We start from the raw sequence: 17,074 nt of genomic DNA, 5'->3' as shown, positions 1-17,074 counted from the left end.
CCCCCTAGTCCTGGCCCTGACCTTGAAAATATCAATACTTGCTCACCTACTGGGCCAAGGGAGAAAAACTCTGAGCGCCAGGCACCAGTTAGCAAAAGCCTTTTCCATGAGGATTGTCCTGCCAGCTGCCTTCTCCTCTCCAACCATCAAAACGCCTCTCAACCCAGTTCAAGTTGAACGCTCCACTTAGTGCCAGGGAGACATGGGTTCCAGGGTCTGAACTGCCAACTGCAAATGACATAATTTCTTTGAGCCTCAGCTCCCCTATTTGCAGATAGGAATAATGATACATATTGGTATTATCAGGACTTTCCCATGTGGTAAAGAATCCTCCTGCCAATGCAGGAGATGCGGGTTCAATTCCTGGGTCAGGAAGATCCCCTGGAGGAGGAAATGGCAACCCACTCAGGCACTCTTGCCTGGAAAAATCTCATGGATGGATGGAGTAGCTTGGCTGGCAGCAATCCAGGGAGTCACAAAGAATCAGACACAACTGAGTGACAGCTCAGATACCAATACACACATTGGTATTATTGGGTTGGTATGAGGATTAAGTGAGTTCATAAATACATGTATGTTTGTTAAAAAAGCAATGCAATGCATAAAATATAATAAGTAGATGTTCGTGCATGCTCACTTAGTTGGCGCTGTGCTGGCCCAGTGTTCAACAGTGACACCAAGTGGCATCAGCAGAAAAACAGCTCCACCAAACTGAAAACAGGTCTTTCTCTTCCTGACTTTTGGAAAAGAGTCTGATTCCTACAGATCGAATAAGCCCCAATACTCTCATGTGATTTGGGTGCGTGTATGGGAGACCTGCTGAGGATGACCCTGAACTCCCTGTGAATCAAGCAGGTGTTTTCTGGAATTATGAATCGGGGGAATGATGCGATCTGACCATACCTGTACCTGCCTTGTTGTTAAGCCAGGTCATTTCAGTTACACTGCAGATTTGGCTGTCTCCAAGAAACTTTCTATCCATAAACCACAAGTCTGTGTGTTATTTCACCCTCTTCATATAGTCCTCTGCTGTTTACAGCATCATTCCCTCTCTCTCCACTTCTCAATGAATGAGATGAAACAGCCGAGTGGTATTTTGCAAATAGCAAATCACCATAGAAATGACTGTTATGATCATCTCATTTGACTCACAGTAATTCAGGGGTGCAGGCAGTTTGGGAACTATCATTCCCACTTTACAGATGAGAAAACCAAGGCTCAGAGAGATGGTTAAAAAAAAAAATGCCTCATCATCACAGCTGAAGAGCAGCAAAAGGAGGACTTGTGCTCACATTTAGAATCAGCCATATGTTTGTCTCCAGTCTCCCTAGACTTTGTTGATTGTGGCTGTCTGTCTGGGCACTGGTGGTTATAAAGAAAGACTTTGAGGCCGGAGCATTCTTATTTCATAGGAAGAAAGGAGACAGTGGTAAAGTAACAGCCAGCAGCTACTGAACAATTTCCTCATGCCAGTTTCTGTGCTAAGCTGTGTGTATCATCTCAGCGAGGTACATACATCCTGTGTTATTAACATTCCTGCTTTCCTCATAAGGAAACTGAAGTTCAGAGAGGGGACATGGATCCCCCACCTCCACAGCGATGAAGACTGGATTTGAACCTGGAGCACCTGACCCCTGGGGACATACATTAATTCCATGCCACCACTCCCTGCTCTGAGGTGACACAAATTCACCTATGATTACAATTAAAGTCGTCCATAATTTAACATAGAAAAAATCTAACTCTTGTGATCTTTGCCCCCAGAAGAAATGGGGGAAGGAACAGTGCAAATGCAGTTTTAATGGCCAAGTGAAAGAAGCAGGTAGATGTATAGCTTGTTAGGGAGAAGAGATAAAGACGGGGAGCCATTGTGTGCGTGATCAGTGGCTCAGTAGTATCCGACTTTTTTGCACCCCATGGATTGTAGCCCACCACGCTCCTCTGCCCATGCGATTTTTCAGGCAAGAATACTGGAGTGGGTTGCCTTTTCCTCCTCCAAGAGAGCTTCCCGACCCAAGGATCGAACCTGTGTCTCCTACCCTGGCAGGCGGATTCTTTACTACTGAGCCACGAGGGAAGGATGGGGAGGATACAGCTTAAATAATGTCAACACGGATATGTGGAAATTGGCTGCAATGTTTCAGCGAGACTTTTTCTTCTTGTCCAAGAACAGTGAATGTGTATGGAGCTATTTCTATGCGCTAGGCACCGTGCTAAGCACCTAGAACGAAATGATCTATTTCCTTCCAGTTCCAACCATCTCTTATTCTAGCCTCCTAAGCCTGAACTTTTAGCTGCTGCATTCAGTTTTTTTCTATCACTGAAACGATGCACATAATTCCTCCCTTTATTTCTATTCCTGATATGCCAGGTCCCTGACAGATACGAGCAACTCAGGAAAGGCTAGTAGGACCTAAGATGCTCTTAGCAATTCTTGAGGCTGGAGCAGTTAGGGGTGGGGATTGAATAACAGAAGGGCAGAGCAGAATCAGCAACTCTGAAGGACGTGGGTAAGTTCCATGAATAGGCATCTGAAGCATTGGTCTCCAAAGGCCTTCTCCCCACCCTTTTCTTAAAACAATCTCCACCCTCTGAGCACAGAGGGAGGTATAGGATTCAAGTCTGCAAAGTCCTCTTATCCATTCCTCTGGCTGCAATAATTGGTCCAAGGATAGACACAGGATCCAAACCTGGCCAATCCTGGTACCTCATTCCCCTTGCCTCAATGATTGGTCCAAGCACGGATGCAAGACTCAAGCCCAGCCAATCAGGATCCTCCCTTATGATTTTCTATCTGCAACTGATGGGGAAGAGTTCATTTTCTTTTTCAAAGCAGGATTTGATCCTGGTGCTGCCCTGGGCTCCACCCTTGAGGAAACACCTCACTTGTAAGAATGATCCTGACAAGCAGTAGAAGCAGAGACAAGAGACAGAGTCCTGAAGGGGTCTGATTAGTGGATCACCTCAGACTCATGTCGGGATCACTTTGTCCTGACCTAAGTAAGGATCTGTCATTTGCAGCCAATGAGTTCTGCCTAAAACACTTTTCTTTCCACTTTGCCTCAGGAGAGGGCTCCCTGAGATCTGGGTTTGAAGGAGTCTCATTGACTTTCCAGGTGGCTCAGTGGTAGAGAATCTGCCTGCCAGTGCAGGAGGCGTGGGTTCAGTTCCTACGTCAGGAAGGTCCCCTGGAGGAGGAAATGACAACCCACTCCAGTATTCTTGACTGGAGAACCCCATGGATAGAGGAGCCTGGCAGGCTACAGTCCATGGGGTCACAAAGAGTCAGACAAGAACTAGTATCTCTACTGCATCCTTAAACATGGAAGACATAATTAACCATTCATAAAATTCCTTCTTACTGAGCCAACCAGGTGCTCTAGGCAGTCCCTATTAATCGATCAAAGTTGGTATTCGTTCATTCATCATCCAGGGAGGAAAGCGAGAGTTCTGATGCCACAAGGGCTCCAGGGAAGGTCTGGGACATTCTCTACTATTTCCAATGAAGCTTTCCCACTTCAGTCAAGATAGCCAGATGATGTCCACAGTATCCATTCCTGGGGGCCAGAGAATCCACATGGATGCTTTACCCAGGCTTCCCTCCTTGTTATTTAAAGTGCAAATGTGATTGACTCCTAGATGTCAGAGGGTAAAGGCCCAAGGGACCTTCCTGTCCATCTATGGGGCTTAAGTCTTTTGGGGGGCAAGCAGTTAACACCCGAAAACCATTCCACATCCTCAGTTCATGCTCTTCAACAAGACACACACCAGCCCATTTCCTTCTCGCTCACCTTCAGCCCTTCTGGGAGAGCTTGTACCCTGACCCCATGTCCCTTTCAACTTACACAGGCTGCTTCACGCACTTGTTCACACAGGCGCTTAGCAGGGATCAGGAAATCCAGGAGGAAGTTCAGTCCATCGCCCCGGAAGTCAGAATCCAGGAGACGGAACACCTGACCCAGGATGGTAGGTGCTGTTGCCTCAAAAGGGGGATAGAGGCCTGCCAGGGCATGCTGGATGGCTGCATCCAGAGATGGAGGGTCCTGTGGGGGACAGAAGAGGATGAAAAGTGATAGCAGCAATAATATTAAGAGTAGTGGCCACTTCCCAGGACCTTCCTGGCCCCATATGACTAAGGTTCTGGCTAACTCTGACTTCCTCTGCTACCCCTTCCCATTCGCACACCCCCTCCAGTCACACTGCTTTTCTTCCTGTTCTTCAAACACTAGGCAAAATCTCACCTCAGGGCCTTTGCACTGGCTGTTGCCTCTGCCTAAAATGCTCCTCCTTAAGACATCCTGATTCCCTCACCTCCTGCAGCTGTTTGCTCGGTTGTCATCTGCTGGTCCAAGGTAGAGTAGAAGAACAAGGGAAGGCATTCAGGTCAGGGCCAGAAGGAAAAGGGTGGTCAGCAATCCCAAATCTGGCCACTTAGCTGACTGCAGGCCTACAGTTTGAAGGTGAGCCACCAGCAAAGCCCAGCCTGGATCAGGCAAGCCCCAGCCATATGCAGACACATAAGTGACAATAAGTGGTTGCTGTTTTATGCTACTTGTTTGGGGTGGTTTGTTACACCGCTATAACCAACTGATATAAGTTGGTATAATTGATACAAGTGCCCATGTTCATATATCGAGGATGCCTTCCCTAGGTGTTTATTGGGAACAGACCATCAACACATACCCTCCTAAGCCTACTCCTTCTCCACACCCTACCTTAGTGATTGGCCCCCTCATCCAGTCAGAGTCCTAAACCAGAAATCTGCTCATCAACTTGCCCCTTCCTCCTGCCTCTCCTGCCCACAAGCAACTGTCAACTGTATCCTATAGTCTTCTCATCTCCAACAGCCCACCAACCCACTCCCTCTGCTCTGTTCCCCTTCCTTGCCTTGATCCAGGTCCTCATCACTTCTTCTACTGAATCACATTGTCACTGGTTTCCCATCTCTAGTCTCCCTCCCAGCCATTTCTCCAACAGGACCCCAGGGTGATTTTTCTCAAATGCAAACCTGGGGGATTTTCCTGGTGGTCCAGTGGCTAAGACTCCACACTCCCGATGCAAGGGGACTGGGTTTGATCCTTGATCAGGGAACTAGATCCTACATGCTGCAACTAACAATCTCGCTTCCCAGGTAGCTCAAACAGTAAAGAATCTGCCTGTAATGTGGGAGACCTGGGTTGGATCCCTGGGTCAGGAAGATCCCCTGGAGAAGGGCATGACAACCTACTCCAGTATTCTTGCCTGCAGAATTCCATGGACAGAGGAGCCTGGGGGCTACAGTCCATGGGGTTGTAAAGAGCTGGACACATCTGAGCGACTAGCACCACCAACAATGATCTTGCTATGCCACAGTGATGATCGAAGATCCCATGTGCCGTGATTAAGACCCAGCACAGCCAAAGAAATACTTTTTTTAAAAAATGCAAACCTGGCCTTGCAAGTCTCCCTCTCAAAACCTGCTGACAGGTTTCTCACTGCCTTCAGAAAGCAGCCAGCCTGGCCTCCAGCCTCACTATTCTCCCCAGGCTTCTGCCACAAGGACACAGCACTCTCCTCCTCACTTCCAGGCTTCGCACATGCTGTTCCTTCCTCCAGGGATGTCGCCCACCTCCATGCGCACTAAACTAACTCCTTCTCATATGCAACATCCCAGCCAGTCCATCATCTCTTCCAGACTTTCTCTGATCTCCCGCTCCCATCCCAGCTGGGTCAAGTGTCCCCTTTTCTCAGCTTCCATGGTGAATGCCACACTGATTTTGTCTCCCTGGGTGGACCCCAGGCTCCCTGAGGACAGGAGTGGTATTCAGAATATTGCCCCCCGCCTCCGCCAAATGCCCACATTCTAATCTGTGGGACCTGTCACTAAATCCCCATACGTGGCAAAGAGGAACTAAAATTGCAGATATAAAATTGCAGGCATAAAATAGGGAGGTTATTTTGGATTATTCAAGTGGGCCCAATCCAGTAACAAGCATCCTCAAAAGTAGAAAAGAATGCAGAAGAGGCAGAAGTCAGGAGGAAATGTGATTGTGGAAGAAGCATCCGAGAGAGGACATGCTGCTGGCTTTGAAAATGGAGGCAGAGCCAAGGAATGTGGGCGGCTCCAAGAAGCTGGGAAAGGCAAACAGATTCTTGCTGAGAGTCTCCAGAAAAGAATGCAGCCTATCAACACCTTGATGTGAGCCCAACGAGTTGTATCTGCCGATCTATAGAGATGCAAGATAACAAATTCATGTTGCTGTAAGCTACTAGACTTGTGGTCATTTATTTCAGCAGCAACAGAAACTAACACAGCCAGCACTGGCTCCTATTCATCTAGGGTCTTCGTTCCTGGCATAAAATAGGTGCTCAGTAAATGTGGAGGGATGAATAAAGTGTCCCTCTCTGGATCACAGCTTTTCCACCTGTAAAATGGGCAAGTGGGACAAGGCCAGAGGTTCCCAACCAGGTATGGTAATAGGATCCGTGGGTTGTGATTTTCAGCTCTTAAAAAGCCTGATGAAAGCCCTTCTGGTTGCCCCAGATTGGGTGCCCGTTATGAGTCCATCTATTGCTGAGAGATGTAAAGGAAGATGAGAATAAATAAGACTGCAACATAAAGAGGGCTTATCTAGGGCAGAAACATCATTTTTCTAAATGAGGTCCCTGGAGATAGGGAAATAAAATAGAGACTTTGAGAAGAAGGAAGAAGGAAGAATGCATTTCTCCACCCTAGAAAGATTCCAATGCCAGGAGGCTATAAAGCAAGGGATGCTAGCCCAGGGCATTTAGACAAGTGCCAGGGTCACTGCTGGGTCCCCAGCACCCACAGAGCTGAGCGCAAGGGAGAACGAATGTAGAACGAACGAAAGAATGTCTACAGCCCCCATTCTGAAGGAAAGAGGGTCCTGGCATGACATCAGGAAGCTCAGAGGGGACACACACCCACACACAGCAGTGCACAAGCCCAGGTGGGGCTGTTTTCACACTAACATGGGGATGGGGTTTGATTTCAAAGAACAAGGAAAAGCTCATCTGGCCCGGTGACCTCTCTCAATGCCTCCCCTGGCCAGCATCCTGTAATCCCAATACCATCTCTCCTCCCTGGCCATCTAATACTGATGCCAGCAGTGGGGACAGGAAGTTGGGGGACCCTGTCTGACACCCATGAACACACAGACACCCTAAGCTAGGCTGCCACCCATCCCTCCCCTCTTCTAGGTCCTACTCCACTGTGCTGCCTGGAGTAGGCACTTCCCTTGCTGGGCCTCGTTCCTCATGGGCACATGGAGTTGGGCTAGCTATGTTTTGATTTGTTTTTGGAAATTTAATCATTTATTGTCACCTTCATGAATGTTAGCATATCTGAATACCTTTTCTTTTTAATACCTTTTGTACTATCATCATTTACTACTTTTCTTCAAATCCACTCACTTTTTTTTTTTTTTAATCTCTTGGTCATGCTTCAGGATTCTAGTTCCCAGACAAGGGAAGGAACGCACACTCCCTGCCGTGGAAGCGTAAAGGCTTAACCACTGGACCGCCAGGGAAGTCTCTCCGCTTATTACTTCTTAAAAACATACATAATTGCATCTTTTTAAAAAACTTATTTATTATTTTCAGCTGTGCTGGACGCTTGTTGGTTTGTGGCTTCAGTACTTGAGGTGTGCAGGATCAGCAGTGGTGGCGCATGGGCGTAGTGGCTCCGTGGCATGTGGGATCTTCCTGGGTCAGGGACTGAAACTGGCCCCATAATTGCATCTTAAATGAGACTCTATGTCACCATACTGGTTATGAGACTACAACCAGATTGCTTGAATTCAAATTCTAGCTCTGCCATTTACTGGTCATGTGACCTAGCAAGTTACTTAACTCTCTTTGCTTCAATTTCCTCATCTTTAAAGCTGGAGACTGTCATCCTACCTGCCTTAAAGAGCTGAGACAGGCTGAGTGAGAGAGTACACGCAGATTCTCTGCCAAAGTCTAGCACTTAGTAAGTACTTTAAACAACAGCCATCACTGCTTTTTTTTTTTTTCCTGGCTATTATAAACAATGCTGCGATGAACATTGGGATCACTGCTTTTTTTGTAGTCAGGTTACAATTATTATTATATCACTACTTTAAATGGAAAAAATCAATATAAATTGGCCTAACTAGAATGTAACTCCAAAAATACACCAAAGATGCATTGGGTAGTTTTTATATTATTTTATTGATGGGTGGGATTGGGGGCAGGAGGAGAAGGGGACGACAGAGGATAAGATGGCTGGATGGTATCACTGACTCGATGGACGTGAGTTTGAGTGAACTCCGGGAGTTGGTGATGGACAGGGAGGCCTGGCGTGCTGCGATTCACGGGGTCGCAAAGAGTTGGACACGACTGAGCGACTGAACTGAAGTGAACTGATACTTATTTTTTTAATGTATTCAAATATGTATTCCTTTATATTTATTCATAAGTATATTTACATGTATTATTATAATAGCTATATATATGTATGTCTCATGTAACTGTGTGCTCAGTTGCTTTGGTCATGTCCAGCTCTTTGTGACCTATGGACTGTAGCCTGCCGGGCTCCTCTGTCCATGTGATTGTCCAGGCAAGACTACTGGAGTGGGTTGCCACGCCCTCCTCCAGGGAATCTTCTCAACCCAGGGACTGAGACCTCAAACCCAAGTCTCCTGCATTGCAGGCAGATTCTTTACAACTGAACCATTGGAGAAGCCCCTCTGTAAGTGTATGTTTATGCAAATAATTTAATATATAACTATAAAATAATTACACATTTATTATATAAAATCTATTTTTGCTATTCAATTTCCATAAAAATAAACTATTTTTAAAAGAAAGAGTAATGGATTTGCAAAGCAACTATACTTCAGTAAAATTTAATTAAAAAAACAAAAGGTAATGGATTAACATCAAGGGCCTGCTGTATAGCACAGAGACCTACATTCAATAGCCCATGGTAGGACTTCCCTGGTGGTTCAGTGGTTAAGAATCCACCTGCCAACCCAGAAGACATGGGTTCAATCCCTGGTCCAGGAAGATCCCACATGCCATGAGGCAATTAAGGCCCTGCACCTCAACTACTAAAGCCCATGTGCCCTAGAGCCCGTAGCCACGACAGAGAAGCCACAACCGAACAGTAGCCCCTTCCGTGCTTACACAACTAGAGAAAGGCTGTGCACAGCAACAAAGACCCAGCACAATCAAAAATAAAAACAGTAAATAAACTTCTAAGAAAGCAGTGTTTGCTTTAAAAAATATCCTCTGGTAAATCATAATGGAAAATAATATAAAAGTGTGTATATATGTATAACTGAATCACCCTGCTGTACAGCAGAAAGTAACATAACATTGTAAGTCAACTATATTTTTAAAAAATATTGAAAACAAACAGTAAACAATGACAAGAAATACTGCTATTAAATTCTAGGGACATTTGGTGACCTCCTGAAGGTCAGGACATCTCTCTTTCTTTCCAAAGGAGATCACCACATCCTAGAAAGGTGTTAAAGACACCTTTTCACAGAGGGAGGCTTACTCCCTGGGTGCTCAGATCAGAGGAGATTTTGTAAGAGACAGACTCTAACCACACGATTCCATGTTATTTAGTTTCAGTCTGGGACCACCTGTGTCTCAACTACAGTCTGCTTCCCAATGTCTGTGGGGAAAAAAATGATGAGCCTCAGTTCCCCATCTGTAAATAAGAATTCTAGTCCCCTGCCTGTCTTGCTCAGATGACCATTCTGGACATAGAAGGAGATAAGGGGTGTAGGAAGTCATAAGAAAAGTAAAAGTTGTTGCTGTTATTAATTGTTATTTATTTTTACTCATCCTGTTGAACAAAGCTCAAGTCCTGGCCTCTGTATGAAGACATTTGGTCCCTTCCCGAATCCACAAGGGTCACCCCCATACTAAGAGTTTCCAGGCAACTGCTGTGAACCACACTCTCTACTCACATTGCTTGGCCACACACAACCATCCGAGGGGCAAAATAGGAACATCCCATTTTGCAGATAAAGAAACTGAGGTTGATCTGACCCAAGGTCACAGAGAAGGGGAGAAAAAGCCAGGATCCAACCCAGGTCTGGGAGGGTCAAGTCCACCCTCTGCCTCATCACTGGGAGTCTGCCCTGGGGCCCCCAACAGCCACCAGCCTTGGGGGCGCCCTTCCCAGCTGTCTGTCCTGCTCTGTTTCGAGTGGGGCCTAAAGACTCTGTTTATCTCTCACGGTCAGAGGCTTGTAGCCTGGGACGCCTTGGCTTTCACACATTGGCTCAGCTGGCCGCACGCTCTAACCATATAAGGAGCAGCCAGTAAAAAGGAAGAATGTTCCAAGTTAACATGACTCTGAGCTCTTGGCCAGAGCATTACCTGCTACAGGCCTGAACCCCAGGGGCTCATAAGCTGTCCAAGTATTGGGGGAAGCACACGGTGACGGGGCCCAGGCGGCTGCAGAGAGGAAAGCTGGCCACTCTCCACTCAAAATCAACTGAGCAGCCCAGCCTGGGACCACAGGAACCCAAACACCGTCGGCCAGACGTGGGCCCCTCAAAATGATTTCCGTGAAACTTAATCAACATGTTTCCATTCCTCCCCTGTGAGCACAGCCCGGCTGAGCCTTTAACTGCTCCTCGACAGAATCTGAGGCAGGAGACAGCCTGAAGCTGAGAAAGAAGAGGGTGTCACAGCCCAGAGCCCATCTGTAGCCCTCCAGCCCCCTCCCCCGTGACCCAGTGCCAGAGACGGAATCACCAATGGGGCTGGCTGGATCGGCCCGCAAGGCTGGCACCTATATGATGCTCACAGACCTTCTGAAATGACCCACGGTACCTTGTATGATGCCAAAGGACAGAGAAGAGTGTCTGTTCCCGGCAGTCTTGTCTGGGCATGAGAGGAGCGGGAGTATGGGTGTTTGTAAATTTCTGATTAATGTCTTTGCAAAGAGCCTCTATTATTATTGTAATCTTAAGTCTTGTCTTTATCAAGTAAACTAAGCAAATAGAAAGTGCACGGGCTTCCCTGGTGGCTCTGACAGTAAAGAACCTGCCCACAATGAAGGAGATCTGGGTTCGACTCCTTAGTTGGGAAGATCCCCTGGAGAAGGGAATGGCAACCCACTCCAGTATGCTTGCCTGGAGAATTCCATGGACAATGGCGCCTGCTGGGTCGCAGAGTCGGAAATGACTGAACGATTAACACAACATAAAGGGCACAGGTTGACGCATTTTTAGCTCTGTACATACCCCTGGAACCACTACCCGAATCAAAAACTTAAGGTTTCCACACCCCTCCCTGCAACAAAGAAGCCCCCACTCAGACCACTCTCCCATTCCAGTGGTAAGGACTCTTGTGACTATTGGAATTTTTTTAAAGAAAAATTCCCATGCAGTGTGATCTCCACTGTGTAAAAATGTGTGTAAGCTGAGAGGCCATGAAATAAAGTGTTAACTGTAGTTACCCCTGAGGGCTGTGAGGGGCACGGGCTTGAAAGTCGCAGTTTTAATTTTCCTCCTCAGCCGCTGGATTTTCCTAACACTCTGTAACCAGCCTGTAGAGATTTTATAATTGGGGGGGTGGGGGTATAAAAGCATGATTGTGTGTGTGTTTTTAAGCCTGGTTCCCTTTTTAAATGGTCTCACCAGATGTGGTTAGCTGGGCCTTTTGAGAGGTGGGCTGAACTCTTAAAGGTCCAGCTTTATCCATTTGCTCCAACAGGCACAGATTTTAGCATCACCTAGTGTCGACACCTCCAAGCTTGGGAAAAGAGAGGATGGAGGAAAGCTGAGGTAAGCAGTATACTCAGGCTGCGACCTTCAACCCCCTCTCTCCTCTGTGGCAGAAATGCCAAGGGAAGATGAGATTCCACCGTTAACTCACTGAGTTATCTTGGCTTCAGTTTCCCCATCTGTAAATGGGAGGCCTTGGGCTTATCTATCTCCAAGGCCATTCCAAGTGGGGCCTTTCTAGAATTCGAGGTATAATCAGATCCAGAAAGGATGTGGTTCCCCAATGAGATCAGTTAGCCCACAGGTAGTGAGAAAGTTTACAAAGGTCTGTCTCAACCATTTTCCTACTCAGGTCCAGGGAAGGTCTAAACCAGCAGCCACAGATGCAAATGCCTACAGAGGCCTGAGAGTTGACATGGAAGATGGAATTGGCCTCTGTGTGAGAAAATAACTCCTCTAGCCCTTTGGCGAGTGACCCTTTATAGTGGGCCTCAGGATCAGGGAAGCAGTAGGGAGCTGTGGCTCCTGGGGCACAAGCCCCATTTCATCAGCTCCAGCCCAGTGCTGCCTTTGCCCAGCATTGCCAGGTCCACTGACATTTTAGTAAAACTTTCCAATATTTTAAAATTTGGCCAAACCAAATACATCTGTGAGCCTGATGCAGCCTGGTGGGTATCAAGCTGTGACCACCAGGCTCAACTACCTGGGACCCTCCCCTTGAACTCCTCCAGGCAGGAAAATCTCACCAGTGTTCTGTTGTTCTGGGTGCCAGGAAGTTATTGCTCACATCCATCTAAAGCTTCTCCTGCTTTGAATCCTTTTTAGTTTCGTGTGGGTGGAAGTATGAGTGAGAATTGGCTCCTTATTAAAAAAAAAAAAAAACTTTCAGAAACTGGAAAAACAACTCAGATGCAGTGAACTAAAAAGCAAGTGGGAGTCAGCAGACCCACTTTCAGTCTAGCTTTGTTGTGTATCATCTGTGTGATCTTGAGCAATTTGCTTCACCTCTCTGGGCCTTAGTTCTATGTTTGTTTCTTCCCCCCCTAGCCCTTTTGCCTCTGCCCTGGGGTTCATCTCCCACCCAAACCACATAAGGTTAATAACTATTATAACTAGAGCTTCTTCCTACTGAGCAAGGCTTCTGTGGCATGTCTTATGCTAAAAAATTTCCATACATTCTTTTATCTCATCTTCTCAACAATTCTATGGGATGGGTATATTTATTCCCATTTTACAGATTAAGAAACTGAGCACAAGTCAATGGTAGAACCAGCATATGAACCTGCCCACATAACTACTAGTTCTTCTCCCTCTTCCCTAGGCTCCCTGACACCTGGCTAGGCTCCCCTTTGGACACGATGGTCTTTCTAACACACAGACCCAACTGTAACCTTCCACTGCTCAACTATCTTGAGAGGCTCCCCATTGCTTGAGCAGCTCAGCTTGGCATTAGTGGCCCATTAATCTCCCCAGAATCCCCTTCCTACATCTAATACACAACACACCCTAGCTCAAGGCTTCCCAATGACCCATGTATCTCATTCATGAGTTTTTCTTACTGTTCACCTAGCCTAACTTATTGTTTTTTAATATCCATTATTTATGGGGTTGGCCAAAAAGTTTGTTTGGGTTTTCCCAAACATTTTGGCCAGCCCAGTACTTCCTAGTCATCTTTCTGTCAATTCATTCTCAACTTGAATTTATTTGTATTTATTATCATGTGTTCCTGCTGTTTAAATCACTTCCTAACACTCATTAAGATGAAAAGGTGTAAAATGAGAAATGTTCATCTAAGTGCCAGCAAAGTCTCCCCTTCCAGGACCCTTTGTGGGGTCCCCACTTTGGGAAACACATCCTGAACTCCCACGAGCTCCTCCTAGACTGGGTGAGCTCTTCCCCACCCTTCAGAGCCCTGCTCCACCTGCATCTTTTTTTTTTTTTTAGCTTCTTCTGGAAATCTTAGTTCCTTGACCAACAATTGAACCCAGGGCACTGAAAACCCTGAGTACTAACCACTGGACCACCAAAGAACAACTTCAACCCGTATCTGATTTTTTCATGATATGTGTGGTTCCAAGCAAAGTGATGGACTCCACTGCTCATCATTCAACACAGAATTCCCAGGGAGTGGTCTGCCTTCCCCAGTGACTGCAAGCCCCCCAGGCAGGGACCAGGGCTGACTCATCTCCAGGCCCTGACCCTTACACAGGGCCTGGCACACAGTACGTGCTTTGGAAGACCACCTACCATTGCAAAGATAGGTACTTTGCAATGTTGAATGAATTGAATTGGACTCAACCAGCGTTTTTCAAAGCGTGGGATGGGATCACAGGTGGCCCATGGGATGATTTGGGGAGGACATGAACTTGATGTGAAATCACAGTAAGAAAGTTATTCTAATTCTCTCCCAGTCCTCTTTATGAGACCAAAGAGAAAGCTCAGTGCCAATATACCTGGAACACCTCTCAGACACTTAGCTACTACTTCTTTTAAGAGAAAGAAAATAGTCCTGGGCTTAGAATCATCTACATCCAACTTGATCCAGCCACAATTTTCTAATATATATTCACTTTCATTGCATTTATTTGTACAGTTACTTTCTATTAATGACAGTGAATACTGATTTTTCATGGGCATAAGATTTCCTATTCAAATATATTTTTAAACTTACAAAGTAGTTGATTTCAAGAAAATATTAAGTAAATAATAAGTAGTACATTTTATAATTTCTTTATACCTTAGCCAGTAAGTAGTTATGCAAAAATTATTATAATGATATGGAAATTTCAGAAATGTGGGACTAGATAAGCCCTAAGCCCCTGTCATAAGATGCTGTGACCTTGGGCTGCCCAGAACACTAAATAGCCATTAATCAAATCACCCCACAAACATTACAGCTGTGATGGGTTCCACAAAGTAGAGATACATAGCATGCTAGAGTGAAAGGCAGAGGAATCGGGAAAGACTTTCCTGAGGAGGTGACATCGGGTGGAGACACACAGGATGAATAGGAATTCATTTAGAGGAAGGTGTTCCACCTAGCAGGAACAGTTGTGCAAAGGCCCTGTGGCAGAAGAGAGCATGAAATATGAAAATTCGGAACCAAAGTCAGAGCGGCTGGAGTACTCTGACTCCAGAAAAGATGGGCAAGTAGCAAACTTTAATATTTAAAGACAGAGATAAGAGGAAAATCCATCCCTCATTCCCATTCAGGAAAGAATTGTTCACCCTTTGAGAGGAGCCACTCAGTGTCTGAGCCTTGATCTGAGTTGTCTGCGGCTCAGCAGGGCATCTGGATTCTAAAACGAATAACTACATTAAGTCTGAAGCCAGAAAAAGTGGCTCTGGGGTGGCCAAGACCACCCAGTGCAAGTTCAGAATTCAAGGTGTCCTAATCACCACTTCCTGATAGAGTGACCTTGGGCAGTCACTTAAGTTCCCAGAGCTTTGGGTCTCCATCTGTGGGGTGGAGATACAGCAGGTTTACTGTTAGAGGAGGTGTGAGTTACATGATCTCCTGTATGTTAATTGCCCAGCTCAGAGCCTTGCCTGTGGTGAGAGGTGAAGAGCCATTAACTTATGATGACTATTGTCAAACAGCTCCAAGAGCGAGGTGTGGGTACACCTGCCCTGTGGTACGTGGATTTAGGAGTCTGGTTTTACAGTGTGTCTGTGGTGTATATGCAGGTGATTATGCTCATATGCTAGCAATCTGGGAGGCTTGGGTTCGAGAGGGCATGTGTGTTCAGCGGTGTGAGAATGTTTGGCTGCTCTGTGTGTACATGTGTTAACCTGTCTGTATAGAAGTCTGCATGTGCACAAATTCAACTGACACAGATTCAACCTCATTCATCACAGTCAGGGATTAAAGTTGTGGCCTGTCCCCGGAGCCCTTTTCCAAACCCCCACCACTTCTGTGAACCAGCCCGGGGCTCCTGGCTGAAACTGGGCTGAGATTCCTTGAAAACAAGCTTTTCTTTCATTCTGTTTCCAGATATTGGCACACACACACACACACAGCACCCCAGCCTTCTCAAGGTGCCAGCTCAGAAAGACATGGCATGGGGGTATAACCCTCCCTTCTCTCTCTCCCACTCCCCTAGGCCTACCTCCCCACCCAGGTCCCATGGGAGCCCTTCCTCTTGGACCAGTGAGCAGACCTGACTTTGCTTCTCTGAGTCGAAAGCAGCAACACCAGGCCAAGTCTGGGTGAACAAGTCCCTCCTCTCCCCTCAGTACCTTAACCCACCTTGCCCTGTGGCGCCCAGCTGGGCTAAGAGGGGACTTGAACCTTTTCCCCATCCAAACACGGTGACAACAATGCACATATCTGACCCTCAGCCTCAGGTCTGAAATGTAACACCACCCCAAGTTTGTCCAAGGTTCAGAGCTAGGTTTCAGCTCTGATCTGTGCAATGGGATGGTGCAGTATCAGAGTTTACCAAACATCCAATCTTAATGCATCCACTTCACACAAGGACAGAAGCAGATCCAGAGAGGAGGGAGGAAGCCATCGCCAGAGACGGGTTCCTGCACCCTCCACCCCACCCCTGCTGGTGGGGGCAGTTAAGCACAGACCCCTGGCCAGGAACTGAAAGTGGTCTCAACGTAAAAGGAGTCTGCCTTGGACACCCCTTCTAGGGCTGTGCCTTCAACAGGGGACAGAGCAAGGTAAGGTGGTCCAGGCCTTGGCAGGCGTTACCATGGTGACGGGGTACAAGCGACGGCTGCTCCTCTCCCGGGTGACTCTCAGAGGGTCCGGTCCGCGCGTCGGTGTTTCCGTCTGTCGGATGCAGCCTCAGACCCTCCGCCTAGCCCTGGAGCGGGCGGAGCGGGCTGGCCCCGGGGCGCCGCCGACCCCGCCTCATCTGCGAGGGGAGCCGGGGATTCGGGCAGAAAGACAGAGGGGATGCAGGAGAGACGCACGGTGATTGAGACTGGAGTCAGAGACAGAAGGGGAGAGCCGCGGGCGGAGAGGGCCGGGCCACCACCGAGGGCGGCCGCAGGGGCGGGGCGGGCGGGGCGGGGGCTGCTCCCCGCGTGGGACCCGGCGGCCGACGGCGGCCCCTCGGAGCCGGCGCCTTGCCCCCGCCCCGCCCGCCGCCGCCTGTGATGAGAACCAGACGCCCCCCTCCCGGCCCAGGGCCGCGGGCTGCCAAGGGGAATTTGATCTGGCCCTGTTCCTCACTCCTCCCGCCGTCGAGCTCCTGCCTCAGTCATCTTGCACCCCGCCCACCCCAGGAAGCACCCATTGTACAGACTGACAGAACGAGGCTCTGGCGCAGTCCTGATGCTCGGTGAAGTGAACCTCTTCCTCGTCTACTTGCCAGTTGGGGGATTCCAGCAAGTCAGGGACT

General features: G+C 47.6%; 1 protein-coding gene across 1 annotated transcript in view; it reads right to left on the bottom strand.

The window, feature by feature from the left end:
- Nucleotides 1-16,680, bottom strand: part of KIAA1755 (KIAA1755 ortholog) — a 38,605-nt gene extending 21,925 nt beyond the window's left edge. Inside the window, exons 1-2 of the mRNA XM_040249001.1 lie at nt 16,420-16,680; nt 3,846-4,043 (exon numbers count right to left, since the gene is read on the bottom strand). Of these exons, the coding sequence (XP_040104935.1) occupies nt 3,846-4,043; nt 16,420-16,422 (201 nt within the window). The 5' untranslated portion in view covers nt 16,423-16,680. The remainder of the gene's footprint in view (nt 1-3,845; nt 4,044-16,419) is intronic.
- Between the last annotated feature and the right edge of the window lie 394 nt (nt 16,681-17,074).

This window comes from Oryx dammah, unplaced genomic scaffold, assembly GCF_014754425.2.
Source record: "Oryx dammah isolate SB20612 unplaced genomic scaffold, SCBI_Odam_1.1 HiC_scaffold_10, whole genome shotgun sequence".
Lineage (NCBI taxonomy): Eukaryota > Metazoa > Chordata > Mammalia > Artiodactyla > Bovidae > Oryx > Oryx dammah.
Note: the sequence above shows the minus strand (reverse complement) of the source record. Positions and strands in the feature narration are given on the sequence as shown.